Source organism: Lepisma saccharinum, chromosome 3 (assembly GCF_977018435.1).
Source record: "Lepisma saccharinum chromosome 3, izLepSacc3.1, whole genome shotgun sequence".
In the NCBI taxonomy this organism is placed as follows: Eukaryota; Metazoa; Arthropoda; class Insecta; order Zygentoma; family Lepismatidae; genus Lepisma; species Lepisma saccharinum.
In genome coordinates this window covers 86,700,880-86,728,213 of record NC_139231.1, presented here as the reverse complement: position 1 = coordinate 86,728,213, position 27,334 = coordinate 86,700,880, and the positions used below count along the sequence as shown (strand labels likewise).

The 27,334-nt window shown below is 38.7% G+C and overlaps 1 protein-coding gene across 5 annotated transcripts in view; it reads right to left on the bottom strand.

Annotated features, from left to right (window-relative positions):
- Positions 1-26,067, bottom strand: part of LOC145985216 (dynein regulatory complex subunit 7-like) — a 75,414-nt gene extending 49,347 nt beyond the window's left edge. Inside the window, exons 1-2 of one of the 5 annotated variants that reach the window (XM_083118961.1) lie at positions 26,001-26,067; positions 14,518-14,667 (exon numbers count right to left, since the gene is read on the bottom strand). In XM_083118961.1, coding sequence (XP_082975087.1) covers positions 14,518-14,667; positions 26,001-26,021 — 171 coding nt within the window. In that variant the 5' untranslated portion in view covers positions 26,022-26,067. Of the gene's footprint in view, positions 1-6,417; positions 8,232-8,378; positions 8,758-14,517; positions 14,668-24,931 lie in introns of those variants that run through there. The other 4 variants (XM_083118963.1, XM_083118962.1, XM_083118964.1 and 1 more) reach the window with 4 other exon arrangements.
- Between the last annotated feature and the right edge of the window lie 1,267 nt (positions 26,068-27,334).

The window sequence follows — 27,334 nt, the reverse complement described above, 5'->3', positions numbered from 1 at the left end:
TACTGCATTGTCTTGAAAAGTTGATCCATGTAACGATCCTTCTACCCTGTCCCAGCTAACTCTGGAACAAGCAAACAAAAACAAGTCTCTGCGCAAGTAGTGATGCAAGACGGCTCCATGGAGGGTATTGCATGAAGGCAGCCCTTGAGCAGCGTGTACTGCTTCGTTCAGCCCACTCGAGCCCCCCCCCCCCCCCCCGGGTGACCATATGTCCCATTTTGACAGGACAGTCCTATTTCAGAGGCGTGCCCAGTCAGCCAGTCGATATTATTAAGAAAACACTATTTGTCCCATTTTATAAAAATCTAGGAGTTAGCTTGCAAATCAAATCTAAATTTGAAAGACATTTCATGCTTAAAAAAAATGTTGATGGAATTTTTAAACTAGTGTCATGGTTACACCGTGGCAAAGCAGCTCTACTGTATCAAGCATGTTATAATCAAAATGTTCTGTTGTCGTCAGGCCCATAGCTAGAGGGGGGGCAGGGGGGGCAACTGCCCCCTGAGAACCTGCTTTGCCCCCCTGTGAAATATTCAGAACACAATCCAACCTGGTATTCTCACTAATCTTTACAATTATATCCTGTATTACTGTAGCAACTTAACAAAGATACTTATTGATTTTGTGATTTAATTAAGTATGTGGGATTAATAATGTCATACTAGGTTTGGGGGGGGGGGAATCCCTGCCTGATTCAGACTTCCGGAAATTATTTCGTAATTTTCAGTATCTAGAACAGTTATGACATTTTGAGAAGTCTTATATTAAAGGTGCTTAATGTGTTTGAATGTTTTTCTTGGATGTGTTGCTATGAAGTTTGAACTACTTAATTTTTTGTTTCCCAAGTCTACCATTTGGTAATAGTGATTCATGCAGTAGAGAGAGGGAATGGATATTAATTTTTTGTTACTTAGCGTTGCTTTTCTGCCACTTCTAGCTAATCGCGACAATGAGTGATGACGTGAAATTGATGAAGAGGCACTCACAAACAGTGCCGCAACCACAGGGGGCATTGACCCCCCAACCTTGAACGGAAGTCCATTCTAGGGGGGCAAACATTTATGTAAAAAAACAAGACTAGCAGAATCTAAGAATAGTAGGACAAATGGATATTCAAGATGGAATTAGTTTTTTCTTCCAGACGGGCAAGGGAACTTGCAGGGGGGGACACAGAGGGTCAATTGCCCCCATTGGTTTCAAATTTTCGTAAAATTTTCTTGATCGCTTCGCTCGCAATATCTGCTATTGTTACAGTCCAAGTTCAGAGCCATAGCTATGGGGCCAAAACTGTCTAAAAGAAATAAAAAATGTGTTAAAAAAGGGCCATGGTGCCCTGTGAAATTATTTGCACCATAATAAGTCAATATGTTTTCAGTTTGAAAAATTTGGATCTAGAAATGTTCTTGCTCTCATCGATCCCAATATGATTGTTTTCTATAATGCATTCTAAATTACCCGAGAGAGAAGTAAGATCAAATATGTAGCTCCTTCAGACTGTTGCTGCTAAATAGTTTTGTTTCAAATGCACGAATAATTCTTTTGAGGAAAAAGAGACAAAATTTGTATTATTTTTACTGTTGATTTGTTATGAGGCGGATAAGTTAATTATGTAATGTATTTAATGTATTCTCATAAATAATATACTGTATATATTAAAGAAACTTTGAATGCATACACAATTTAGCGTTAACATGTTGCATACTTATGTATTTTCTTATTTTACGTCGTACCATGTTGCATGAATAAAATATATGTTTTACATGAAAGTAATACATGTCATATGTACAAATAGGATTATGTTCATCATGCATTTTGTGTCTTTCAAAAATACAGTTGTGTGCTTGTTTTCCAGTATTAGCTGATGTGAAATTGAACGTGTCGGAAAAACATTTTCAAATCATTTGTTCCATCACAAATGCTTTAGCACCGACTTCTAACCCCTTCTTGCGCGATTTTTAATAACATCTTTGATGCTACTATTATTACTACTACTACCACCACTATATTAAAATTATTATTATTTGCATGTTTGTCCTGGTACTGGCCCCCCTCCAGACAAAACATTCTTGGTTGCGTCCACTGGCGTACGCAGGATTTTTTTTTCTGGAGGGGCTGGAATTGTATAGGTGGATGCTTTCAGTGACGCAAACTTATAGGGGTCCGTGGGAACATATTTCACCTAAGAATTTGTCGTGTTATTATTATTATATTTGTTATTGTTATATATTTTCGTATTAAAATCAATAAATAATACTTTTAAAATAGCGAGTATGGTGCGTATTAATATCATAATACATGGAAGGGAGAATTTGAGATTTTTGAAACTTATAAGAACCCAATGTTTTTCAAAATTTGGCATCCCTGACTTTCTAGTGGGCGGCATACACAATAAGATATATCGTATATTTACAACTTTCCACTCTCAAAAATGTCACCTGGGGATAATTTTATAGGGCTTGAATTTACCACTCTGGCTTTTCCAGAGTTTATGGTGCTTTTACTTGAAAATGTCAATTTTTCAAAATTCATGAGGGGGCTGTAGCGTACGCCAGTGGTTGCGCCTCTCCTCACAAAGAACACTCATGCCCAGGCTCGAAACTGGGACCCTTGGCTTCGTAGTGCATTGTGTAACCATCCCACCATAGAGGTTGGCTGTTGAAAGATGTAGGACAGCTTAGTGTCAAACATGATGAAAATGTGATAGTGTTTCACATTTATTATTTTGGTTAAAAAGCGACAAAATTTGTAGTTGGATTCTCATTAGATTCCTTTGTGCGTAAAAATCTTGCATACTGGAAACTAGAGGGAAACATTATGAAGCACGATTTGTAAAAAGCTCCCTTAATCAGCTCTACAGAGAAACTCAAAGCTGTTGGTACATATTAATCGTCTATTAACATTATCGACCTGTAAATATCAAGTAGATACAGTCCCGACTAGACTTTATCTTTGTATTCTTTGGCAGCCCGGAAAGGTCATTCTCAAAATACTGTTATTTGATGTTGCTCGAACATTTTTGGTTCGTTGGAGTTTCAAGATATCATTCCTTTCCTGTTACTTATAGCTTTTGGGGGAGGGGGGCAAGTGCACCCTGCTATTACTGCCAATGCGACACAATATATTAAAAATTTGCCCCCTCTGTGATTGACTTTGCCCCCGCCCCCTACTAAGAATTCCTGGCTACGGGCCTGGTTGTCGTCGAGAATGTTCGAAAAGACAGTTGTACTGCTATTTGTGTGTTCCGATGTGTGTAGAGTAATGAACAGGCATGGACAAGAACCATACGTGTAGTTTCAATAGAAACCTGCAACAAGAATTTAAGTTCCTGTACCTTGACAAACTGAAAATAAAATCTCATGTTGTGTGTCAGATATGTGGGGATGTTTATGAATGGTTGGTGAAGAATAAAGTTGTTCTCAAGAAGATTGGTTCTTCTGATAAATACTTCCTCAAGTTTAGAATAGGATTAACATCAAAGGTTGATCAGAAGGGACCAGAAACACTATGTAAGTCACACCGAGATTACAATAATTAATACCTTTTGACAGCAGGAGATTATACTTCATTTATTGTTTATGATGTATCATTTATGTGATCCATACATTAATAACAATAATTTCATAATTAGATTTAACAGATTTTTCAGAAATGTGGGGGTTAACTGACATTCTTGGGATGTCCCATTTTTGGGTCAAAATATTATGGTCACCCTACCTCCCCGCCCCCTCCTTCTCTTCCACTATGCACAGCCTTGCTCCAGACCTACCCAGGACAGGGCATAGGAATTTTTACTTCGAGCACTGTAGATAACAAAATTGTAACACACTGGAAAAGAAGAAATGATTCGACATAAATGTCCACAAAATTTCAATATGTAAGAAAAATTAACTTCACAAAATCCTCCAAAATAACAGTGACATTTAACTAGAACGGTGCATACCCTGCCATGGCAGAAGAGGAGATACTTGTGCAAAGGGTACAGGGAATGCCTCCCCCCCCCCCTTGAAGTGAAAAGTAACAGGTGAGGACAATGGGAAATATATCTCAGATAGTATTTCAATTTCATATTGAGGTTTGGGATCCCGTTGAAAGTATTTGGTGGGAAGTTTCATTTTAAATAACACTTGTAAAACTAATATTACTGGTAAAAGGTCATGCATTATCAAGTTTGATTGTTTGTGTAGCAATAAGACATCGACTGGCTGAGCAACTGAATCTTCCTACTGGATTCATAACTGTACTACACTCCACTCCAATACACTATACAGGGTGAGGAAAAAGTCCGGCACTACCCTTTTAATTTGAAAACTACTTAACGGAGGGCGATGAAATTTCGGATTTGGATAATTGGGGTGGGGGCACACCAGATGGGGCTAGTGTGTATCAAGGCGGCCATCTTGGAAATACATACAGATTTTCAAATGAGAAGGGGTTCATGTAGCATATCATTTTACATGCTTTTTCCTCAGAAAGAAGAATATGCAGTTATTTTTCCCCTAACTTTATTTGGTGAAGATATTTTCACAGTTGAAGTTCACATTTGGCATCCTACAATATGTGCTCTATGTGTTGCCCGTTCTGTGCTACACACAACGTAAGACGTTTCAGCCAGTCCTCATGGACACGCATCAACACAGCAGGGTCGACAGTCACATGCTTGTTGGATCTGGTGCTGGAGATGTCATAGATCAGTGATTTTCTCTTGATAAAATGTGGCTTTAAGATGACCCCAAAGGTAAAAGTCAAGGGGTGTTAGGTCCGGAGAATGGGGTGGCCACTCAGTAACCCCTTTCGACCAATGCAGTGACCCGAGAGCTGTCCATTCAACCACTGCCTGACACATAATGCGTAGTGCAGAGGCACGCCATCCTGCTGGAAATAGGCTGGTAATTCGCCACCTTGATCATCAGTGAGGGGAACACATCTTCCTGGAGAATATTCAGGTTGCCATGGATGAAGACAGGTCCCACAATTCGGGTGTTCAATATCCCACACAACACCATTACCATTACTTCCTTACGAGGATCTGTCCACGATGGGTTGGTATCTGACTAATAACGATGATTCTGCTTCTTTACCTCACCGTTCACGAAGAATATGGCCTCATCGCTAAGCAGAACACTTTTCGGGAACTGGGGATCCTCGTTGCAACGAGCCAAAACCCAGTCTGCAAACTGTAACTGCCTGTCTGGGTCATCTTCAGTTAAGAACTGCTGCATTTGAATTTTGTAGGAATGCCACTTGTTAGTATGAAACACACGGAGTATGGATCTCTGACTGACTCCTGACACTGAAGACAAACGCCGGGTACTGTGTTTTTGGGCTCTTGACCAAGAATGACACGATAGCCTTTGCTGTTTCTTCGTCGGTAGCTGTTCTCAGCCATCCACTATGTTCTCTGTCGCACACGGATCTCATCTCCTTAAACTTCTGCACTACACGCAAAACTGTGGTATGTGAGATGTCATCTCTCTCTGGATGCCGGGCATTGAAATCTTCTGCAATGACCCTGGCACTGCGCTCCCCACATATAACAACAATTTTGATCTGTTCTTGGAGGTTTAGAGCCATGTTAGATCACCTGCAACTAATAAATACCTACCCATTACATTACGCCAAATGTGAACTTCAACTGTGAAAATATCCTCACCAAATAAAGTTAGGGGAAAAATAACTGCATATTCAATGCACATGTAAAATGACATCCATTTGAAAATTGGATTCAAAGATGGCCACCATGATACACACTAGCCCCATCTGGTGTGCCCCACCCCAATTACCTATATCCGAAATTTCATCGCCCTCCGTCAAGTCGTTTTCAAATTAAAAGGGTGGTGCTGGACTTTTGCCTCACCCTATACTATGTTAACGACAAACTGAGTAGCTATTATGTAAATATTCAAGTTATTACAAGGTATTAGATTTAGAAATGCTGCTAACCAATAAATCTTTAGATGCACATGTACTGTGTATTACTGAGCACTGGCTGTCCAAAGATGAAATTCTTACTTTCAAATTCCAAATTTCCAGCTAGCCAGTTTCTGATCAAGGTGCCTAATTAAACGAGGGGGAACAGGCATATTTACAAAAAAATAATATAATTGCCACACAAATTGTCCCCAAAACTGTGAAACCTAAAATAAAACATTTTGAAGTTGTACGTCTTGCACAGTACAATTTAATTATAGTGTAACTGCCTCTAACTGGCAGACGCCGTTACTCGGGAGTGTGACTCAGAAGAGGTTTAAAGATGTGGATAGACACTCGCTTTTCTCATATTCACAATATTTATTCTAAAAACGTAGCCTAGGGATTACATTTAGTGCACTCTTAATGTTAACTAATTATATATATCAAGTTACTGACTTAGAAGAGTAATCTAAGGCGCCAACAACAGACAAATAAAGTCCATCATACCTTTTGGTCTAGCCACAGCCAACGATCTCTCGATAGGTCAGCAGTTCCCCGGTGCCAGGAATCCTCAGACACAACAGGATCTTTATTTTACGTTTTCAGTGGTTTTTATAGTATTATCTGTCTACTCGTCAAGTTGCCCTACCGCGTGGCCTTCCTAGAGCTTCCTTATTATTGTGACTATTTTCGCCTAAGTTCATTTATTGGCACGTGGACTCACTTGGTCAGTTGGCAACCTTACAGCTTTGTTGGCAGCTGTCAGGCAAGGCCGACCTTTGGAATGTTTCCAATGTCACACGTGTCTTTGGAGACCTTGGTCAAGGCCAAGTCTTGGCACTAGCCCAATGCTAAGTCACAGGTTCATTTCTCTTGGCTGTAAACACTTCATATTTACGACCTTCCACACTGCAGAGCAGCTGACAAGAGACAGGTCGTATGTTGTTGATTATTGGGAGGGTTAGGTATCTGTTGGCATCGAGCCAACCGCTGGCTGTTCCTCATGTGCTCGTTACAATTGCCCCACCTTATCCTTAGATGGTTCCCATCTAAGTCAGTACTAAATTATAAACCCTCATATACAGATGGGGGACAAAATAATACGAACACCTGTGAAATTAGAGAAAATCTTTATTAATATGGGGTTGGACCACCCTGTGACTGAAGTACACTTTGTATGTGACTTGGGATGGATGCATAGAGGTCATGCACAATGTTTAAGGGAATATGGAGCCATTCTTCCTCCAGAGCAGTCTCCGATTCCAAAAGTATAGCTGGAGGCGGACTTCGAGCATGCAGTTTGGACTCCAAATATCCCCACAAATGTTCTATAATGTTCAAATCAGGAGACTGTGGGGGCCATTCAAGATATCCTACTTCATCGTCATGTTCTTCGAACTGTGTTTGGACAGACCCAGCAGTGTGGATAGGAGCATTGTCGTCTTGAAAAAGCAGCCGCTCCCCAGGAAATAAAGTCTGGACAAAAGGATGGAGATGATCCCCCAGAATGCCCCGATAGTGATTAGCATTGATCGTGCCATGCAGAAAAACAAGTGGTCCCACACTATCGCATCCCATACCATAATGGACCCACCTCCATGCTTACAGTCTGCAAAATGCAGTCAGGATGAAATTCATCTCGGGGCGTTCTCCACACATAAACACGCCCGGTGATCTGAAATAACGTGAATGTTAATTCATCAGACCAGATGACTTGTTGCCACTGATGTTGGGACCAACTTCTGTGAGCTCTGCACCATTGGCGTCGCTTGACAGCATTACGTGATTTCACCAATGGCTTACAAATTGCCACTCTGCCAGGAATGTTTGCAGCATGGAGTTTCCTTTTGATAGTTTTGGTTGAACTGGGGTCCTGGAGATGCCTGTTCATTTCAGATGTTATCTCGGATAACGATTGCTTGTGCTTTCGGGCCACTATGCACTTCAACACCCTCCTATCCTGAGCAGCAAGCTTTGTTTTTCGTCCACTGTTGTGCTTTGAAGATGTCATCTTACTTTGTGTTGTGTATGCTGTCATAACGGCTGATACTGTGCTCTTTGCACACCCCACAAGGTTTGCGGTTTCCGTCACCTTGCCTCCAGCTGAACGTGCTCCAACAATCATGTCTCTTTGGAACTCTGTCAGGTCTGACATTGCAGTGTCTCTTGAGAGCATACAATAGACGAATGCACCACCAATGACTGCTGTTGACAGACTAATACCTTCCCCTTCACGGCCACTAGGTGGCAGACTTCAGTGCCAGGTGGTGCTGCTATATTGCGGGTGTGAAATGTGACATACTTTTCCACAGGTGTTTGTATTATTTTGTCCCCCTTCTGTATATATATATATATATATATATATATATATATATATATAAAAACATTTAAAAATTCCACAAGGAGCAAGTTAGACAAGTGACATATAACATGATTAATAAGTTGAAAATACATAGAAGGCTCCTTACCAAACCTTGGAGGGTTCACCTATGAACAAAATATGAACAAAAAGAGTGAGTGCATATGAAGCAGATTATATACATATAGTAAAGATGAGTCTTCTTGATAAATATTACATAGTAGTTGAAGAGGCACTGAATCTTGAAAACATTGACACATGACACAACGATGTTCTTGAAACAGAGCACATAGTGTTATAAATCATTTGGGTAATAAGTGTCTGGCTCACTCTTTGTTGAGGGGAAGCACTAAGCGAAAGAGTGACGAGAGTTAGTTCTTTTCAAGGGGAGTCAAACCATGAGGTAGTAGGTCCAAAGTCCGAATTTCTAGAGATAGCGGCGTTGCCCCGTAGTGCGGGTTGAAGTCGTGGACAGCTCACTGGTACTGACATCACTGCAATTTGAGAAGGAACATATTAACAGGGTATAGATTCTTACATACATTATTATTCCAGAATACTCTCGTAGATAGGGGGTTCCCTGGCAGCTTCATATGTGGGAGCCCTCATTGGAACGGTCCGTGGAACAGACTTCCGAGCTCTCAGAGTTCACCGGTGAACTCGCCACCATATCCACAAGATGAGTGTAAATAAGGCACATAATATTAAGGTCAACCAAACATAAACAATCACATCTATGTGTGAGAGAGAATGGTTCATGTTATCACGTTGGTGATTGATTCTGCAGGCAGGTGTGTTCTGTAGCTCAATAGGACATTCATAGTTAGATCTGTTAGTCAAATTATAGTCTACCCAATGAATGGGCAAGATTTGGGAGATCTGAGCTTTGGTCGGGTCAGGAAGTATACAAGGGAATTGGGCATTGAAACAAGAGTGCATTATACATAGATTGCATTGGCAACCTAATTGAATAACGAGAGTACCAAAGGGGGTTTGACGTTGGAAACTAAAGAGTATGCTCTCGCACTTAACGTTGATGTCGACGTCAGAAGGCGATAACAATATATATGTGGATACGTTGAACAGTATTGGAGTAGTGAATTTAGGATTAGTGGTGCAAGTTAAGGGGCAATATTGGACATGTCCCTTGACATCATTTAATATAGTTGATAGGAGGCATTTGTTACGAACAGTAAACATGTCTCGAAAAGGGGTTATAAAGCACAGTGTGTCTTGAGAAATAGCGCAGAGTGGATTATAGAGACTTTTATCCTTTACGTTGTAAACGACATGAGTAGGAGAAATAGCTACTTGACAAGTTTTGTCATAGTACTGAAAGGGTAGAGGATTGAGATGGTATGTAACTAATGTGGCATGTTTATGCACTAGAGGAACTTTAAATGCCAGCAAGGTTGTCGTGGTACTGATTGTACATTCGACAATGGGGATATTATAATATTGGCCTAGATTGATGAGGGGAATCGCTAAAGTGTAGTTGAAGTTATTGATTTTTTGATTTAGGTGGGTGAGATGTTGTCCCAACAATTGAAAGGATAGTAACGCAGGATGCATGACTTTATTTTGGCAGGTTGATACTAGAAGATGAAATATTTCCGGTAAGTCCTTTAATGTCCAGTTACGAATATTTATCCAATCTTTGGCAGAAAATTTTTGGATCCTATGTTGTATTTCAGTTACATCTGGCTCTCTTTAGAAGAATGTTCTTAAATGTGTCTTCTTGGCCCTGAAGTAACTCCAACCTTGCAATGAGGGATCAGTGGTAATAGAAGTATTTCCCAAGGAATTGGGTAAATTTTCCCAATCTAAATACATTGATGTGATGGGATTATATTGAAAGCGATAGATTAGAGGTACGGAAGTTTCATACAGAATAGGGGAATCGACTTGATTAAGATGAAGCCCAGAAGTAATAAAAGTTCGCATTGTTAATCCGTCAGCTTTTGATGTCATCCCTAATGTTACTGCGAACATAATGGTTAGTCATGCCGTCATTGTGAGGTGTACATGATTGTGTCTAGGGTTATGTCTACGTGGTAAGGGTTTAGGTACTGCCCTACGTGGTAAGGGTGTAGGTACTGTCCTTGTGTTATTAGGGAGGTGAATTCTAGGGATTCCGTCATTAATAAAAAGAACAGGGTTACTGTGAGCGTATGTGAGTCTACGAGGAGTCTGATTTGTCTTATTACCACAATTTACATAACGTTTAGCTAGCCAAAATATTAGCACACTAAACAGTAAGAAGACTAATGACAGAATGATGTAAAAAAAAATGTCCTCTAAGCGTTCTATAGTGGGTTCTAGGGCGGTAGTATTCTGAATTTGACTAAGAGCTATGAGTTGGGTAGCTTGCAAGCGGTATCTTCGTATTGTCCATCCAATTAGAATGGTAAGCCCTATGTTCCAAATTATTAATAAAGATGTTTTGTAGTGGTGTTTTCCTGTAAGAGGGGGTAAAGCATTCGTATCGAAATTTTCTAAGATATCATTATATACGTCAGTATTTTCGGTTTGTGTAGAGATTTTTAAGAAAGAGATTTTCTCGGGCCATGTAGTATCCAGGCAGTCATTTAAATGTTTAAATTCGGCAGCCTTTGGTCCAGTAAATAATACGTCGATTTTCATAGTAGGAATTTTTCCCCAAGATGCAGGCAAAATGTGATAAATTTCCATATTATCCTTTGATTGGCTAGAACAAGGGAAGGTTCTAGGGATGAAAGTCTCACTAGTTATTGACAGGGAACAATGACATGGTAAAGTGATCTCTAGGGCTCTGGGTTCATTAGCGTAAGTGGTAAAGTTAAAGATCTCGTTGTTACATTCTCCTGTTATCTCATGGGGTGGATTAGTAATGACGTAGTGGTCTTGACCTATTTCCATGATTATGACATTAGTTCCATTGTAGCACTGAAACATGCAGTGCCCCGCACCTCCACCATAAAATGTAACCGCCTCTAACTGGCAGACACCGTTACTCGGGAGTGTGACTCAGAAGAGCTTTAAAGATGTGGATAGACACTCGCTTTTCTCATATTCACAATATTTATTCTAAAAACATAGCCTAGGGATTACATTTAGTGCACTCTTAATGTTAATTAATTATATATATCAAGTTACTGACTTAGAAGAGTAATCTAAGGTGCCAACAACAGACAAATAAAGTCCATCATACCTTTTGGTCTAGCGACAGCCAACGATCTCTCGATAGGTCAGCAGTTCCCCGGTGCCAGGAATCCTCAGACACAACAGGATCTTTATTTTACGTTTTCAGTGGTTTTTATAGTATTATCTGTCTACTCGTCAAGTTGCCCTACCGCGTGGCCTTCCTAGAGCTTCCTTATTATTGTGACTATTTTCGCCTAAGTTCATTTATTGGCACGTGGACTCACTTGGTCAGTTGGCAACCTTACAGCTTTGTTGGCAGCTGTCAGGCAAGGCCGACCTTTGGAATGTTTCCAATGTCACACGTGTTTTTGGATACCTTGGTCAAGGCCAAGTCTTGGCACTAGCACAACGCTAAGTCACAGGTTCCTTTCTCTTGGCTGTAAACACGACCTTCCACACTGCAGAGCAGCTGACAAGAGACAGGTCGTATGTTGTTGATTATTGGGAGGGTTAGGTATTTGCCGGCATCGAGCCAACCACTGGCTGTTGCTCATCTGCTCATTAAGTATGTTGTTACAGAACACCGTTGTACATCTTGTACAGTATAATTTAATAATAGTATGTTGTTACAGAACACCTGATGGAGACTATACAATATTTTTTTAAAATCTAGCAGTATTGCTAGATGAATTAAAAAGTTAAACATGTGAAATTGTGGTATGTGGGGACCTAAACATTCATTTTCTGTAAAATACAGGACGGAAACTGCACTTTGAAGCTACAATAAACACTTTAGACCTAAAGCAAATTGTAACTACATCTACATGCATAACGAAAGACACTATCCCTCATAGACCACATGTGTACACTGAAAAGAATTTCAATGTAAAAACATATCAGTCCACTTCTCTGACAATGAAGCACGATTTTTATGTCTCACATGTAAAAGAGAAACTACTGAATATCATAGAAAGTAAATGGCGAAAATTGGGAAGATATTTATAATCTACCTTCCACAAACGAAAAATGTAATCTGTTTCTGAACAAAATTATCTTGTTACACAATGAATGTTTTCCACTTAAACAAGTAAACATATCCACTGAGTGTAAACCATGGGTCACAAACTGAATCAGAATCTCAAGTAGAAAACTAAAAATGCTCCATTCTGAAAGTAAGGTGAACCCCAATCCATCTTTTCTGAAATATTACAAGAGGTATAAGCAAATATATAAGAATGTATTGTACCAAGCAAAAATTAATCATAATGACCATAAAATCAATAATTCAAACAATAAATGCAAAACAATGTGGGAAATATAAGAAATGTAATAATGTACAACAATGTGGTAAATCATAAGAAATGTACAAAACACCAATCATTATGTAATAATATGGTGATATGCATTAATGGAAAAGAAGTCAAACATCCCCCTAATGTTGTGCTTTCAATGAGTATTTTGTAAATGCAGTTCTAAATAGAAGAAATAGGTTTATGGCCTCCCCAGAAGAACATTCTACACACATAACAGTAAATGACAAATCCTTATTCATTTCCCCCATTACTGCACAGGAATTAAAGATAATCTTCAGTCATATAAAAAAAAAGGAGCTTTAAGAATCATAGCTAGAGTAAATAAAACTTATTCATGTAGAACTCTCTTCCCGTAAATTTAATGTGTTAACTCTCCCCTGCATATACATTTATGGATGCTTAATTTACGTAAAGCAAAATATTTCCAACTTTGCCACAAATGAGGAAATACATGGCCTAATCACAAGAAATAAAGACTAACTTCATATAAAACACTGCCACCTTAACTTATGTAAGAAAGGTCCCTTAAACTCTTCCATTGATTTCTACAATAAACTACCACAAGATGTGAGGAAAGAACCAAAATTGATCCTATTCAAGCACAAGATAAAATCTATGCTTCTGAAGCTTATTCTATAGCTGAATACATGGAAGCAACTTTTACTTGAGAAAAAATGTAAATTTAAATGTCAAATAAACTTGGATATTTAGTGTCACCTAGAAGTAGGTCGTAGTGTTCTATATCTTCTCATGTTATGCTTTTTTGTGATTTTGATATGATACCAGAGTAAGGCCCAATTTCTTGGCTATGTATTTTGTATTTGTATGTGTAAGATCTATTAATGTAGTATTGTATTGTAATGTACTGACATGTCTTATATTACCATGTACTGTTATTTGTACACACCGGTAGTCCTTGGATGCAAATAAACTAAACTAAACGATAAAGGTATGAGATGCGGGATACTTTCCTAGCAATGGCAATCTGCAAGCAAGTAAGTGAATTCAGCATTTCGGAGGAGACTAATTTGTCAAGTTGCCCGCGCCCCTCTGGCTCAGAAAATACGCTACTGCTTATTATCGCAGACGTCGTCATATGATACGTTACTGGGACCAGATTTCTGTTTCGTAACTCCATCTTTTAAATAAGTGACACTATCTGTTGAATTCCTGGAATTATGCAAAATTTCAGAAGCACAGAGAGAGAACATTCCGGGGGCACCCACTACGCCAGTGCTTACAACATTAAATTACACGAGATATTTGTACCAGATTTCTTGTTCATTCATTTTCAATAATTGAAGACTAAAATTGGTAACCGCTGTAAGTGCCACAATAATTCAAACACTGTTTTCCACGTTAAACCGTGAAATGTGCCATGCTTTATAATGTGGTAAATGTGAAATGTGGCTGGTAGCCCTCTAAGTAGTTCACACGGCGTGTAAAGAGGTTACTAGTGTGAATGTTCTTACAGGCTGATGTGCTAAACGATGCGATTTCCCAACACTTTCGCTTTTGGCACTTACAACACTTTTAGTCCTCAATTATAATTGTGACGATTTCTTGCCTCCCCCTTTTTCTCTCAAAATTGACCATTTGTGGAAAAAATATTCAATTGGACCATTAGTTTCTTGAATTACCTGTATGAAGTAAAAAGGTAATCAAAAGTATTAAAATACATTTAATTAGATAGTTCTTCATGCTAAAAAATTGTGTAAATATATCTTGCAATTTTTATGTTGTAAGCAATCAATGTTAGGGTTGAGCAATGTATTATATAAACACTCTGCATACTGGTATACTACAACTTACATTTATTCCATAATAATTTCTTGCTGCTAGAAGCAGTGGCTTCCTTTTGGGATATTTATGATGAAATTGTTGCTTGAAATTCTCAACATACCACAGTAAGACATCTTCCTTGGTTGTATTACTCTTGTATAAATTGCCCATATCCTGTTTCTGCAATGAAAAGAATACAGTTCCTAAAAAATAAAGCTCAACAGAATACTAAAATATAACCCGAAACAAAGGTAACGATCAGATATACCAGAAACACATTTCTTGAAATTTACAGGAGAAAAGACAAGAAAGTACTTACGGAATTTAGTTCTTGTGGACTTTCTGAAGCTGGGAAAAGTGATTTTTCGAATTGTGCAAGTTATTCGGCCTGTAAATAAGGTATTTTTCGACATTCATGTATCTCCGTTGCACGATAGCTCGTGCTACCATTACTGTTGACTACGCGAATCAAATGTTCCGTGCGTTCGATTATGTAACCCCCTGTAAGTGTAGCAACCACACGGTAGTTTTACAAGATGACGTGTGAGCGGGATTTTTTTTTAACAATTTAATTTTCTGTTTGCCTAACCTAACTGAACCTAACCTAACCTTCCGTGAATGGTTTGTGGATTAAAAACAATCATTTTTCGGTTAATAAGTGTTAGTGTAACAACCACGCGGTAGTTTTACAAGATGACGTGTGAGCGTTTTTTTTTTCCAAATTCAATTTTCTATGTTTGCCTAACCTAACTGAACCTAACCTAACCTTCCATGAATGGTTTCTGTGGCATTTATCTATTCATAAGTTTGGAAACACTGCATATCAGCTCACGATAGACAACATGAGTCAAAATTTGGCTGCCAATTAGCAACGACCAATAAATACTTGTTAACCCTTTACCTGCCAACGTTCCCAATTGGGAACATCAACTAATTTTTAATTTCAACCATACTGAAACAAAACTTTTTATAGTTTTCTTGTTTTATCTATTGATTTAGGGTGTATATTTACTATTAACAACATTTAATTAATATTTTCATTATTATTGTCTGGATAGTATACTATGAAATTACACCAAAATTGTTAAAATTGCATTCATAATATTATATATCTTTTATTTACACCCAAATCAATTACTTTTTTCTTCTTCGTACATAATCGGGCAGAACATAATGCTAGTATTACATGAAATGCATTAGAATGGGTTTTTCATTGATTTCTATTAGTCTGGACTTAAGTTTATCATCATGTTCCCAAATGGGAACATTGGCGTTTTGCATGAACAATGGTTACAGACAACAAATAACTCGCACAAAAAACTGAAGAGAAATTTTCCTCTCTCACAGTTGTGAGGCAAGATTGTTTTGTAACTTGGTCAACAATGGAAATAAAATCATGCTTATTGTTGGCTACAAGTACATTTGAAATAATTGTTTTTACATTGTTTGTATAACAAAGATCCCGGCGTGTTTTGTGCCACGTTCTGTTAGCTGCTTCTGTTGATTCATGCCATCTCGTTGTTATAAAATTCAGTCTTTCAACAACATTTGTACGAACAACATGGCATCGAATCATTTCCTAACATTGGAAGCAGCTTTTCAGTATTTGAATGAAATTTTAGATGACGATACTGAAGACATTGGAGATGTAGTGGATATTTGTCAGTTGCCTCCAGAAGAAACTGCAGATCTTACCGATGAGTTAAAAATTGATGACAACATTTTCGAAGAAGTGGTTCCTTCAGATGTGTGTCGTGAATTGGTTGTATCAACTAACATGGAACAATCTACTCCAGAGTCTCTTCAGCCAACCACATCAAGAAAGGCTAAAGGGGCATCAAGTAAACAGGTAGGACATCCTTCATGGAAGAAGTCTACGGTTATAGAAAACAATTCGCTCCATTGCGATGATTCATTTCAGTGCTTATCCGACAAACACCCAGAATTACTGCCACTGGAACCTATTGAGTTGTTTCATAAAATTTTACCAGAGACATACCTCGAGCATCTATCTTCAATAACGTGCCTATATGCAGCTCAAAAGGGTAAAATTGTGTCGTTCACCAAACATGACATAGCTCAGTTCTTTGGGATGCTTCTAATCAGTGGTTGTCACAATGTTCCAAGAGAAGATATGTGCTGGTCAACAGCAGAAGACGTGACTGTACCAATTGTCCCAACTGTGATGCCCAGGCAGAAGTTTCGGGATATAAAGAAATATTTCCACGTTATGGACAATACTCAATTGAAACAAGGGGATAAAGTTGGAAAAATTTCACCATTATATGATGAGCTAAACAACGATCTTCAGCAACATGGAATTTTTCATAAACAACTCAGCATCGACGAATCAATGGCTCCCTATTATGGGCATCATTCTTGCAAGATGTTCATAAAGGGTAAACCGATTCGTTTCGGATTCAAAATCTGGACTCTTAGTTCAAGTGATGGATATCCTTAGGTTATGAAAACCTATCAAGGAAAGGAAGAAGATGAATCTAACTCTCCACTTGGGACTAGAGTGGTGACAGCCTTATTGAATGTTGTCGCTAATCTTCTGCAAGTTTAAGTTTTCTTTGATAATTTCTTTACCTCGTACACATTGCTGAAAGAGCTGAAAATAAAGGGGTTCAAAGCAATAGGTACAGTACAAGATGGAAGGACTGGTAGATGTCCCTTGGTTCCCACAAATGAAATTAAGAGAAAGAAAAGAGGAGATTGATTGATTGATTTAGTTTATTTTACTTTGCATTTTGTGCCTCTTGGGTAATTTGTGAAGATGGGGATGATTGATGAAATTGATTAATGGACATTCATCCGTACAGTTCGGCCAAGGGAGACAAAACCCTCTGGGATGGACTAATCCAAACGCGAGAGGGGAAGCAGGTAGAAGCACGCTGTAAACAATGCTGCGGTATTTTGTTTGAATGCGTTCGCTTGTTTAGTTTATTTTCGCTTGCTGTGTTGTGTTGTGTTCGCGATTTGTGAATTGTGATGGCTCTTTCACCTGGTAACAAACCGTTTCGAAGTGGAACTAAAACAATTCTGCAGAACGTAATTGATTTTTGTGACCGAGAAGCAGAAAACGGTGAAGTTTTGGTTCCTGTTACTCACTCTTCGAAACGAGCAAGTCAGATTGCTGGTGTGTCATTGTCGGCAATAAAGAAGATTCGTCGTGAAGCAGGCAAACAAGAGGTTCCCGAATTTAGTTCTCACAAAAAACGATGAAAGAAGGATATTCTGGAGACAACAGGAATAGATGAATTCGATTGCGACATAATTAGGCGTACGGTGCATGACTTCTATGTCCGAGAAAGAAAGGTTTCGTCCTTAAACAAATTGCTGCCAGTTTTAAAGGACAAAATCAACTTTACCTGGAAAAAAGAGACGCTAAGAAAAATTCTGCATAAAATCGGTTTTAAATGGAAACGATGCCAAAATAAGAGGAAAGTCTTGATTGAGCGGGATGATATCGTTTTAACCCAGATAAGCCTCTTGTCCTATATAAAGGACACCGTGCCTTTTCTTACGTAGACACCTGTGGAAACAGTTTCCGCCTTTACGGATAGATGGCATTATAGTTACCTTTTCACGAAGGTCTCTTCTTTGTGTTTGCACGTTATTTGCGTCATTCTTTGTTGTTGTGTGGAGTCCTGGCATTATTGAAGTCACGTGTAAGTTGAGCGGTGATGGAAGACAGCAGTTTTGGATTTGAAAGGTAATAATTTCAAGGAATTTTTATATTTTAAGTACTTTTAAGTGTGTTATTGTACCGAGGAAGGTACAAACCTATGAAAAATGACACATTGCATGTTGCAGTGCTTTGTTGCCACTTTCTTAGTACGTTAGTACAGCAGTGTCCTACATGTAGGTCACCAGGCCTATAGGGAAGCCCCGTGTCATGCATAATAGTATTGTACGGTTCAATATTTTCAGGGGTCTCTCCCTAAACGAAGTTCTGGAGTTGCTGAATGACGATGAGGACAGTTTTGCCAAAGGACCATCTTTTGATATTACACTATTTCCTCCAGATAATGCATGTGATGACGTAACAGATGAAGACTCCGGAGAGGAAGAATCACCTGTAATTGACAATATGCCAGGGAGTCAGTTGTGTGCAGAAGGCAAAAGCGTTGTCTTGCTGTATGCAGATGTGCTTCACAAATTTGGAAATTTTCCCTTTCAGCTCTTTTTCGACAATTATTTTACATCCATTGAGTTGCTTGAAGAACTGCAAGCAAGAGGTATTAGGGCTACAGGGACTCTTAGGAATGATCGAATACGTGACGCCCCGTTGCAATCAGCAAAGGAGTTCAAGAAAACTGCCAGAGGTACTGTTGACTTCGTAAAACTTGAAGACGAAGGAATACTGATTGCAAGGTGGAATGATAATAATGTGGTAACAATGGCTTCAAATTATTCCTCTGTACATCCGCTGCACAATGTAAGTCGCTATTCTCAGAAAGAAAAGAAGCGTGTGATTGTAAAGCAACCACACCTTATCCACACATACAATAAGTACATGGGAGGTGTGGATCGCGCGGACCAAAATATTGCTCTTTATAGAACCTCAGTAAGAGGGAAGAAATGGTATTTCAGCCTTCTCTCACATTTCCTTGACATGTCAGTACAAAATGCATGGCAATTGCATAGACATGATAACGGAAAACTGGACCACCTCACTTTCCGGAGAAGAATTGCCTGCTATATGTTGCAAAGAACTGAACGTACAGCAAAATCACAGGGAAGGCCATCACAGAGATTAAATATAGATACACGGTATGACCGTCTTGATCACTGGGTTGTTCAACAGGATAAGCAAACCAGATGCAGACAGTGTCATGCCAAAACTACTACCCGATGCATGAAATGTGATATAGGACTGCACGTGAAATGCTTTGTGCTCTACCATACAAAATAAGTCCTATGAAACAAACTACAGTGAAAATTTTATTCCCAATGTAGCAATAAACCTAAATTCAAAACCACAAATGTCTGTATATTTACTAATTTGTAGAACGAGATGTATCAATCATAGTGTATAAATACAAATGTGCATATCTTACTACATTTTTCACTTATATTCCAAACAGTGATTGTAATATGTCTACTGTAGTAAATAAGTATTGTGCAACCTATAGTGCCTGGTGACCATTACTGCCATGATTAACTTTAATAGAAACATTCACCTCCTTTGAGCCTGACGTTCTATATATACGACATAGGATATAGCAACATTCACCTCCTTTTAAACCTGACGTCATATATATAGGACATAGCACAACTTGTAGCATAATATATGTATTGCAGCATAATTCATAAAAATGTGTTCAATGACATCCAAACGTTACAATGTAATCTAATTTTGAGCAAAAACTCTTTTTTTTTTTCACTGGCTTATCTGGGTTAAAGAGGATCCAATTTCTGAGAAACATAAAACGATTCCGAGAAGAAAGAAGACCTCTTGTCTACATCGATGAAACTTTGGTCGACAGTAACCTGATGTTTGGTAAATGCTGGCAATCAGATGAAACTGATGGAATTCTACAAACGGGAAACGCTTCACGCAGTGTCATTGCCTTGTACACAAGATTGGTGTTAGGTATAAATCCCATCAGCCCGCCCGCACACAAAACAAACACGACCACAGGAGATTATCATGGGCAGATGAACGCTAATATTTACAAGAAATGGGCAAAAGAAAAACTTATCCCAAATTTACCACAAAATGCCGTCGTTATAATAGACAATGCTCCATATCATTCCGTTCACATTAATAAGATGCCAAATTCAAGCAGCACCAAAAAAACAATCACAGACTGGCTTGCTACGAATAACATCCCCCATTCACCTGATTCTCTTAAAGTTGAGCTGATGGAACTCGTGAAATTACATGCTCCGAAAGTGAAAACATATCGATTTGATACAATGTTATCAGAGCATGGATTTACTACACTTCGGCTTCCACCATACCACTGTGATATAAATGCTATAGAATATGTGTGGGCACATACGTCCGCAATATTAACCCCAGAGGTGACATAAATATGGAAAAACTTTTTAAAGTGACAGAAGATGCTATAAGCAGCATATCAGTTGAAAAATGGTGCAAATGCTGTGAACATGTAATGAAACTGGAAACCAGCTACCGCGAAAAGGACATAATTATAGAAGAAGTGTGTGAACCAATCCACATTTTAATGAATGACAGTGAAAGTGACTGCAGTTCGACAGCTGATTCTAACATTGATGAGGACACTTTTTAGAGGTATGCCAAATTCCTTACAGATATTTTCCTACATTTTCTTTAATTTGCGATATTTATAGTGCTTAGATATTATTAGTGAATACTATCCTGATTAATGACACATTAGGTTGTTCTATTATAGCCTAATATTTGTCAAGGAGACCAGTTTAATTGAATTATCTCAAATAAAGTTACTGGTTTACATACAATGTAAACTTCTAATGTGAAGCGATGAATACTTCCCAGATATATTCCGTTTGCTGGTGTAGTATACGGTTAGCTTTCATTTTATTCTGAAGCCTTCCACTATACGTGAATGTCTCTGTACTTATTTTGCAGACGATATTATTGCGCTTCAAACTTCATTCTTGTTTCCGCAGCAGACGATTTTCCCGCATCCCGCTTCTTGCACCAAACATACTTTCTGCCGTCACCCCTATTCTGCCGTCACCCCTGCACACTTCCGTCCATGGTCTCAGCTAACGTAGCCAGACAGTAGTGACCTTGGCTGGTTGACCTTGGCTAGTTGGACTACCAGACACACTTGCCATTAGGAACAGCAAAGCGGTACTGTCGGCAATCAAAGAAGAGGATTGATGTTCCTGAACCTCATTAAAGTACAATAAAGGAATCGATGTCTTCGATTGTAATCTGTCCAGCTACAGACCTCAGCTGCGAGGGAAAAAATGGTGGTGGAATTTATTTTCCAATGCTTTGAATGTGGCAGTTGTTGCAGCCTGGAAAATTCACCAAGAACTTCATGGGAAGAATTCAAGGAATCACTTGGATTTTCAAAGAGAAGTAGCTATCGTCCTCGTTCGCAAAATTCCACGAACATCTTCGAGGCCAGGACCACGATTTGAAATCCCAGGGTCTATGAGGAAAACTGATGGTCATTTTCTGATTGAAGCAGGACAAGGAAGGTGTGCATTTTGCCAAAAAAAATGCTCGCCTACAACGTCGGGAGTGTGCAAGAAATATGCATTTACACTGCTTCCCAGCTTTCCATGGCTTATCACCAGTTTAGGACATTCTGTGTGTGTCTGTATTTTTTTTTTCATTTTCAAATGTGTAAACTACATATATTTAAAATTTGGTATTGCTACATTTTCAATAAAACAAATCCTTTCTCCTTGAGTAAAATTGCACAATTATGTTTTCTCATTTTTATACAATTATGTTATCCTATTATGTATTTGTATTAGTATTTTGTATTTAGAAGGTTGTAATGTTGTCTCACTCTCTGTAAGCTTATATGTAATATTTCTGTACATTTACTATGCTACCACAGATGCTACTATATAAACGGATGGAAAAGATGCTGGTCCAATTGAATTATAATTAGAAAACTCTGTAATAATATTTCACATGAAACGCCAATGTTCCCAATTGGAAACACTCCAGTTTACATATAGAGAAAATAAAAAATAACATTTTTTTTAAATAATTCTCTTTAATGTACACCAAAGAGACAAAAATTACTGAAAAACTCATTAATTTCAAATCCAAAGACAATTCGGCGTGTAAAAGGTTAAAAATAAAGCTTTTTTCATTGAAAAAAAAAGTAATCCCTAGTTGAAAAATGTTCCGCTATGCATATGAGGCAAGTAGAAATGAATTTTATTTCAAAATAAACGAGTTAAATGTGTTTCCGGTATATCTATCTGGTACCGAAACAAAAATAAGAGCTAGGTATTATGAAGTGGTGATAAGGAGAGAGCAGTGGTGTGCCCAGGATTTTTTTGAAGGAGGTGGCTTATGTTTTCCAGCAAGGGATTATCCAGAATTTACCATTTTGAGGTGGACGTAAGGGTAGCTTTCAAGCCAAATTGACCATAAATATGAAACATTTTAGGGGGGGTTGAGAAAATTTTGGGGGTGTATGGATAACACACCCCTTTCCATGTTCGTGAAGTTAGCCTGACGCGCCAGCCTGATCTGCTCATCCCTCAGTGAAGCTAGCCACACATTGTCCTTCCTTAGTCACCAATAGCGAAAAGGTAGCGTCCCGCTGTATCAGGGTGCTGGGTGTATGATATAAGGGTTGCCAGGGATGTAAGTGCAAAATGTTAGAAAACGTCAGTGAATAATGTTTGGGGAGTAGTGATAAATTTTATTAAACTTTCTTTTTGTTTTTTAAAAAATAATTTGATACATATTTCTACAATGCGGTATATTTATACTAGATTGTGTGGAATACTTGAAATTTAATAAGGTGTGTTGCAAAATGATAAGAACGGTACCGCAGATAGCGAAATGGGGAAAACAAAAAGCAAACGGAAAATAAAAACGATGGCCACAGACACAGATAGACGTGTGTATTATACGAAAGCAGTTACTGTTCGCGCAGACGGGTATATGTACGAGCAAGTACGAAAACATGGCACATGAGGTCGGCCGAGTGTTGCAAAATGATAAGAACGGAGCCAGGTAACGTCTTTCCCGTGACACCAGAGGCAGCGAATGAACACGTCTCAGCACGCACCAACGGCAGACAGTTGTTAACAGTGATATGCCCAGGAAAGGTGGCGAGGAAGTCGTGCGGACAAGTGTAGTAGAATGGGCCGTGGAAAAGCATTGTCAGAACGTGAAAAAGGCCAAATATTGGCTAATAAAGAAGAGGGAGTGGCTGCGAATGTGATCGCACGTCGGCTTGGGCAGAGTGCGTGTGTGGTTAACAATTATCTGCAATTAAGGGAACAATATGGTATAAAGAAAGCGCCGGGAAGGCCGCGAAAATTAATGCCGCAACAGGAACGTTCTGTTGTGAGGAAGTTGGCAGCTGGGAACATATCACTTGGACAGTTGTCTCGCGATCCAAATATGCGTGTACATAAATCCACGCTCTGCAGGACTGTCAAACAGTGCAATCGTCTTCTCTATCGCAAAGCCAAGGTACAACCGCGACTCACTGCACAACATAAAGATCGGCGAGTCGACTGGGCCAGGACTTACGTGACGTGGAAGGAGGAATGGCGGCGTGTCATCTTCAGCGACGAGAAAAAATTCAATTTAGACAGCCAGATGGCTGGCGGTATTATTGACACGATCTACGCAAAGAGGAACGAATCTTCTCCAAGCGACAGGAAGGAGGGCAGTCTTTAATGGTGTGGGGTAGCTTCGGATATCATGGCACCCCCAACCTAGCATTTCCTACGGGTCGTCTGAATACACCAGCATACCAAACCATACTGGAGGACAACCTATTGCCTTTTGCTGCACACATTGCTGACACCCTATGGGTGTTCCAACAAGACGCCACAATACACACGGCTGAATCCACTGTAATGTGGTTTCTGGAGAAGAACGTCTTTGCAATGGCTTGGCCTGCTAATTCTCCAGACGTTAATCCTATGGAGAACCTTTGGGGTATTCTTTGCCGAGCTGTATACGCCAATGGTACCCAGTATGACAACATCCACGATCTACGACATGCTATTGTTGCTGCATGGAACGATCTCGATGTTACTCTGTTGCAAACACTCGTGGATAACATGTGTGATAGAGTTTTCCGTATTGTGCACCGACAAGGTTCCTTTATTGGCTAATAAGTGATAGTGTTTGTATCATTTTGCAATGGTCGGAGTGGCCTGTTTTGTCTTTTTTTCTAAACTGTACATATTGCCCTTGTTGTCACATGCCTGTTACTTTTCAGAACGATTTGTGTGCTCTTTCTGTAATAATATAACCATTGATTATATGTTCGTACTCTTATTTTCGTTACTTTGTACACTTTCCCACAGCGTTCTTATCATTTTGCAACACACCTTATTATAAAGGAAAAACATCTATTGTGTCTTTTAGTTGGATTATTTATTTGTACGCAGTATTTAAATTAGCAATTAATAATTACCTATGCATGCATGTAACGGTAGGCAACTTCCCATCTGGTTTGTTTTGGATTCTCTTTCGGGTGCTAAATTCACGTGCGCGAAACGTTCAGGCTGGCTCGTATCAGGCTAACTTAACATAAGTCCGCTTTCCAACATTCAAAGTTTTCTTTAGAAACACTGAGCAAAAGGGAGGGGGGGGGGTATAACATTGACGAACCTCCATTTGGATACACTACTGGAAAAGAGGTATATAATGTCATATTTGTTATCCCGAAGAAATATTTATTCCTTAATGCTGCTAATTCGGTAACACTTTACTATACCAGAGACGGATTTCTTCAAATTTACAGGAGAAAGTACTTACGCAAATCATTTTCTGTAGCGTTGTTGATGTTCGGGAATGTAGTTTTGATCCATTTTAATGCGAATGCATGTGGTTTTCTACGAAAATCTCTTTCCGATGCGCTATTGCTGCTGCCGCCATCTGCTTTCTGCACAAGAGCACAATACGCTCTTGTATTGTCCGTATATGCTAAATTGAACGAAAGGAGTGCTAATGGAACCTAACCTAACAGGCTTAACCTAACCTAGTAGACATACCTCGTACCCGTGATAGTTAGTGGGGCTATCGTGAAGTTTTGGGCTACCCGTGGATGGTTTGTGGGAAATAAGAAACAACAGTAAGTACTCGTTAATGTAAGAAATAGACATTATTTTCATTAGAAATTCATTATTTCACCTAAAGAAATGTTCCGCAATGCAGAATAGTACGTTAGCAATGTAAAAAATATAGTACGTTAGCAATGTAAAAAATTGCGAAATAAATCATTGATAGGTGTCTCCGGTATAGTAAAGTAGTACCGCTAATTTAACATCTGAAATTGCAAAACTGTATTAGGTAAAACTGTCAAATACCCTGTCTTAAATAGACCAAAAAACTATGGAAAAATAAATACATAGACCTGTCCAAAAATTTTCTTTCAAATAAAAAAATCGAGGTTTGATACAAAGTACAGGAACAGGGAACATTGAGCTGTTCGGTTTGATATGCTTTCAATCTTTCACCGATCTTTCACATGCCGGCACGCGAGAACACACATACAAGTATTATATATCAGCTTACCGGTTCCCACATCTTCTATCACTAACACTCAGGACCGGACGCAACACGGTTATTTTATAGTGTTTGAAAATTGCACAGGACAGAAAAAATTGTCGCTATCAGGAACTTTCTATTTATTTATTTTTGCAAAGTTGAGTTTCAACATAACAACAACCTAAATTTTTAATTTAATTAATGGTTAATTCCTTTGTACTCAAAATTACACATGTAATTGACCTATCTCATATCATAGTGCTATTTGTACTCATGATCAAGTGGATGGAAATAAATCTTATCTTATCTAGAGGAAATTTTCAAATGGACTGCACACAAAAGTGGGTGATAAAAACATAAAAAATTCCTGCTACAACCCCAAAAACCGGAAGTAAACAATGTCGTGACGTCATCGATGGGAACATGGCCAAAAAATAAATCGGAGGCTCCAAGAGCATGAAACATTTGAATTAGAGTTGAGATGCTAATCTGAATGGGCTATGATGATGATGATGGCGGCTGCTATTTTTCATCGGGTTGCTACAGTATGTAACATTCTTATTCGTACACACGGATTTTCAAAGAAAATGCTTTAATATCTGAAAGGAAATACCATGGAAATACACTATTTTGAAATTGTTTCTTTACAATTCAATAACTAATATCATTAGGAACATAAAATCTTACCAATAATAAATTAAATGAAACTGAAAGAGAAACATGCCATTTTTTTACAACTTTTCTATTCGTACACTTAATAATATAAAAGAAAAAAGTATATTCCGAGCAAATTGACTGACAGTTCTAATACTTTGATGCGTATCCTTTGGCTTTAATTACTGCTTGACACCTTTTAAACAAAAGAAAGTCAACCAGTTTCCGACATGTTTCAGAGCTTATTTTATTCCACTCGGCTTGCACAACAGTTTTCAACTCTTGTTTGGACTTGACGCCTGCTTTACAGACTCACCTCTTCAAAATTGCCAATAAATGCTCAATGGGATTTAAGTCTGGACTTTGAGCTGGTGTTTGTAGTAGTTTGGGCACATTCTATATTAGCCAATTCATGTTAACTCGCGCTTTTTGCTTATTGTCATTGTCTTGTTGGAATTTGTAGATAGGCGGTATGTCCATTTTTGGGGGACTCTGTTTTACATTGTTCTTCAATATGTATAGACATATGCATCCATGATACCATCAATAAACTGGATGGTACCAACACCTTTGAACGACATTCAGTCCCAAATCATTAATGACCCACCACCGTGTTTAACTGTTGGAACTGTGTTAATGTGATCATTGTCTTTATTTCACTTTCTCCAGACCCTATTTATCCCATCTAACCCGTATATATTAATTTTGGACTCGTCTGAACATATGACACTATCCCAAAATTCCTGGTACTTGTGGATGTCCTCTTTCGCGAATGAAAGTCTATTCCTGCGATTCACCTTATTTACATACCGCCTCTTTCGTGGTATTCTGCCATGATATCCATGCTTCCACAAGGCACGTCGGACAGTTTGATCGGACATCATCTTGCCAACAGCATTTTCTACTAACGGTCGTAACTGAGAAACACTTAGTCGGGGGTTTTCTCGCATTCTTTTTAAAATAAAGCGTTCATCACGTTTATTCAACCGTCTCTCTTTTGGTTTTTTCGGCACATTC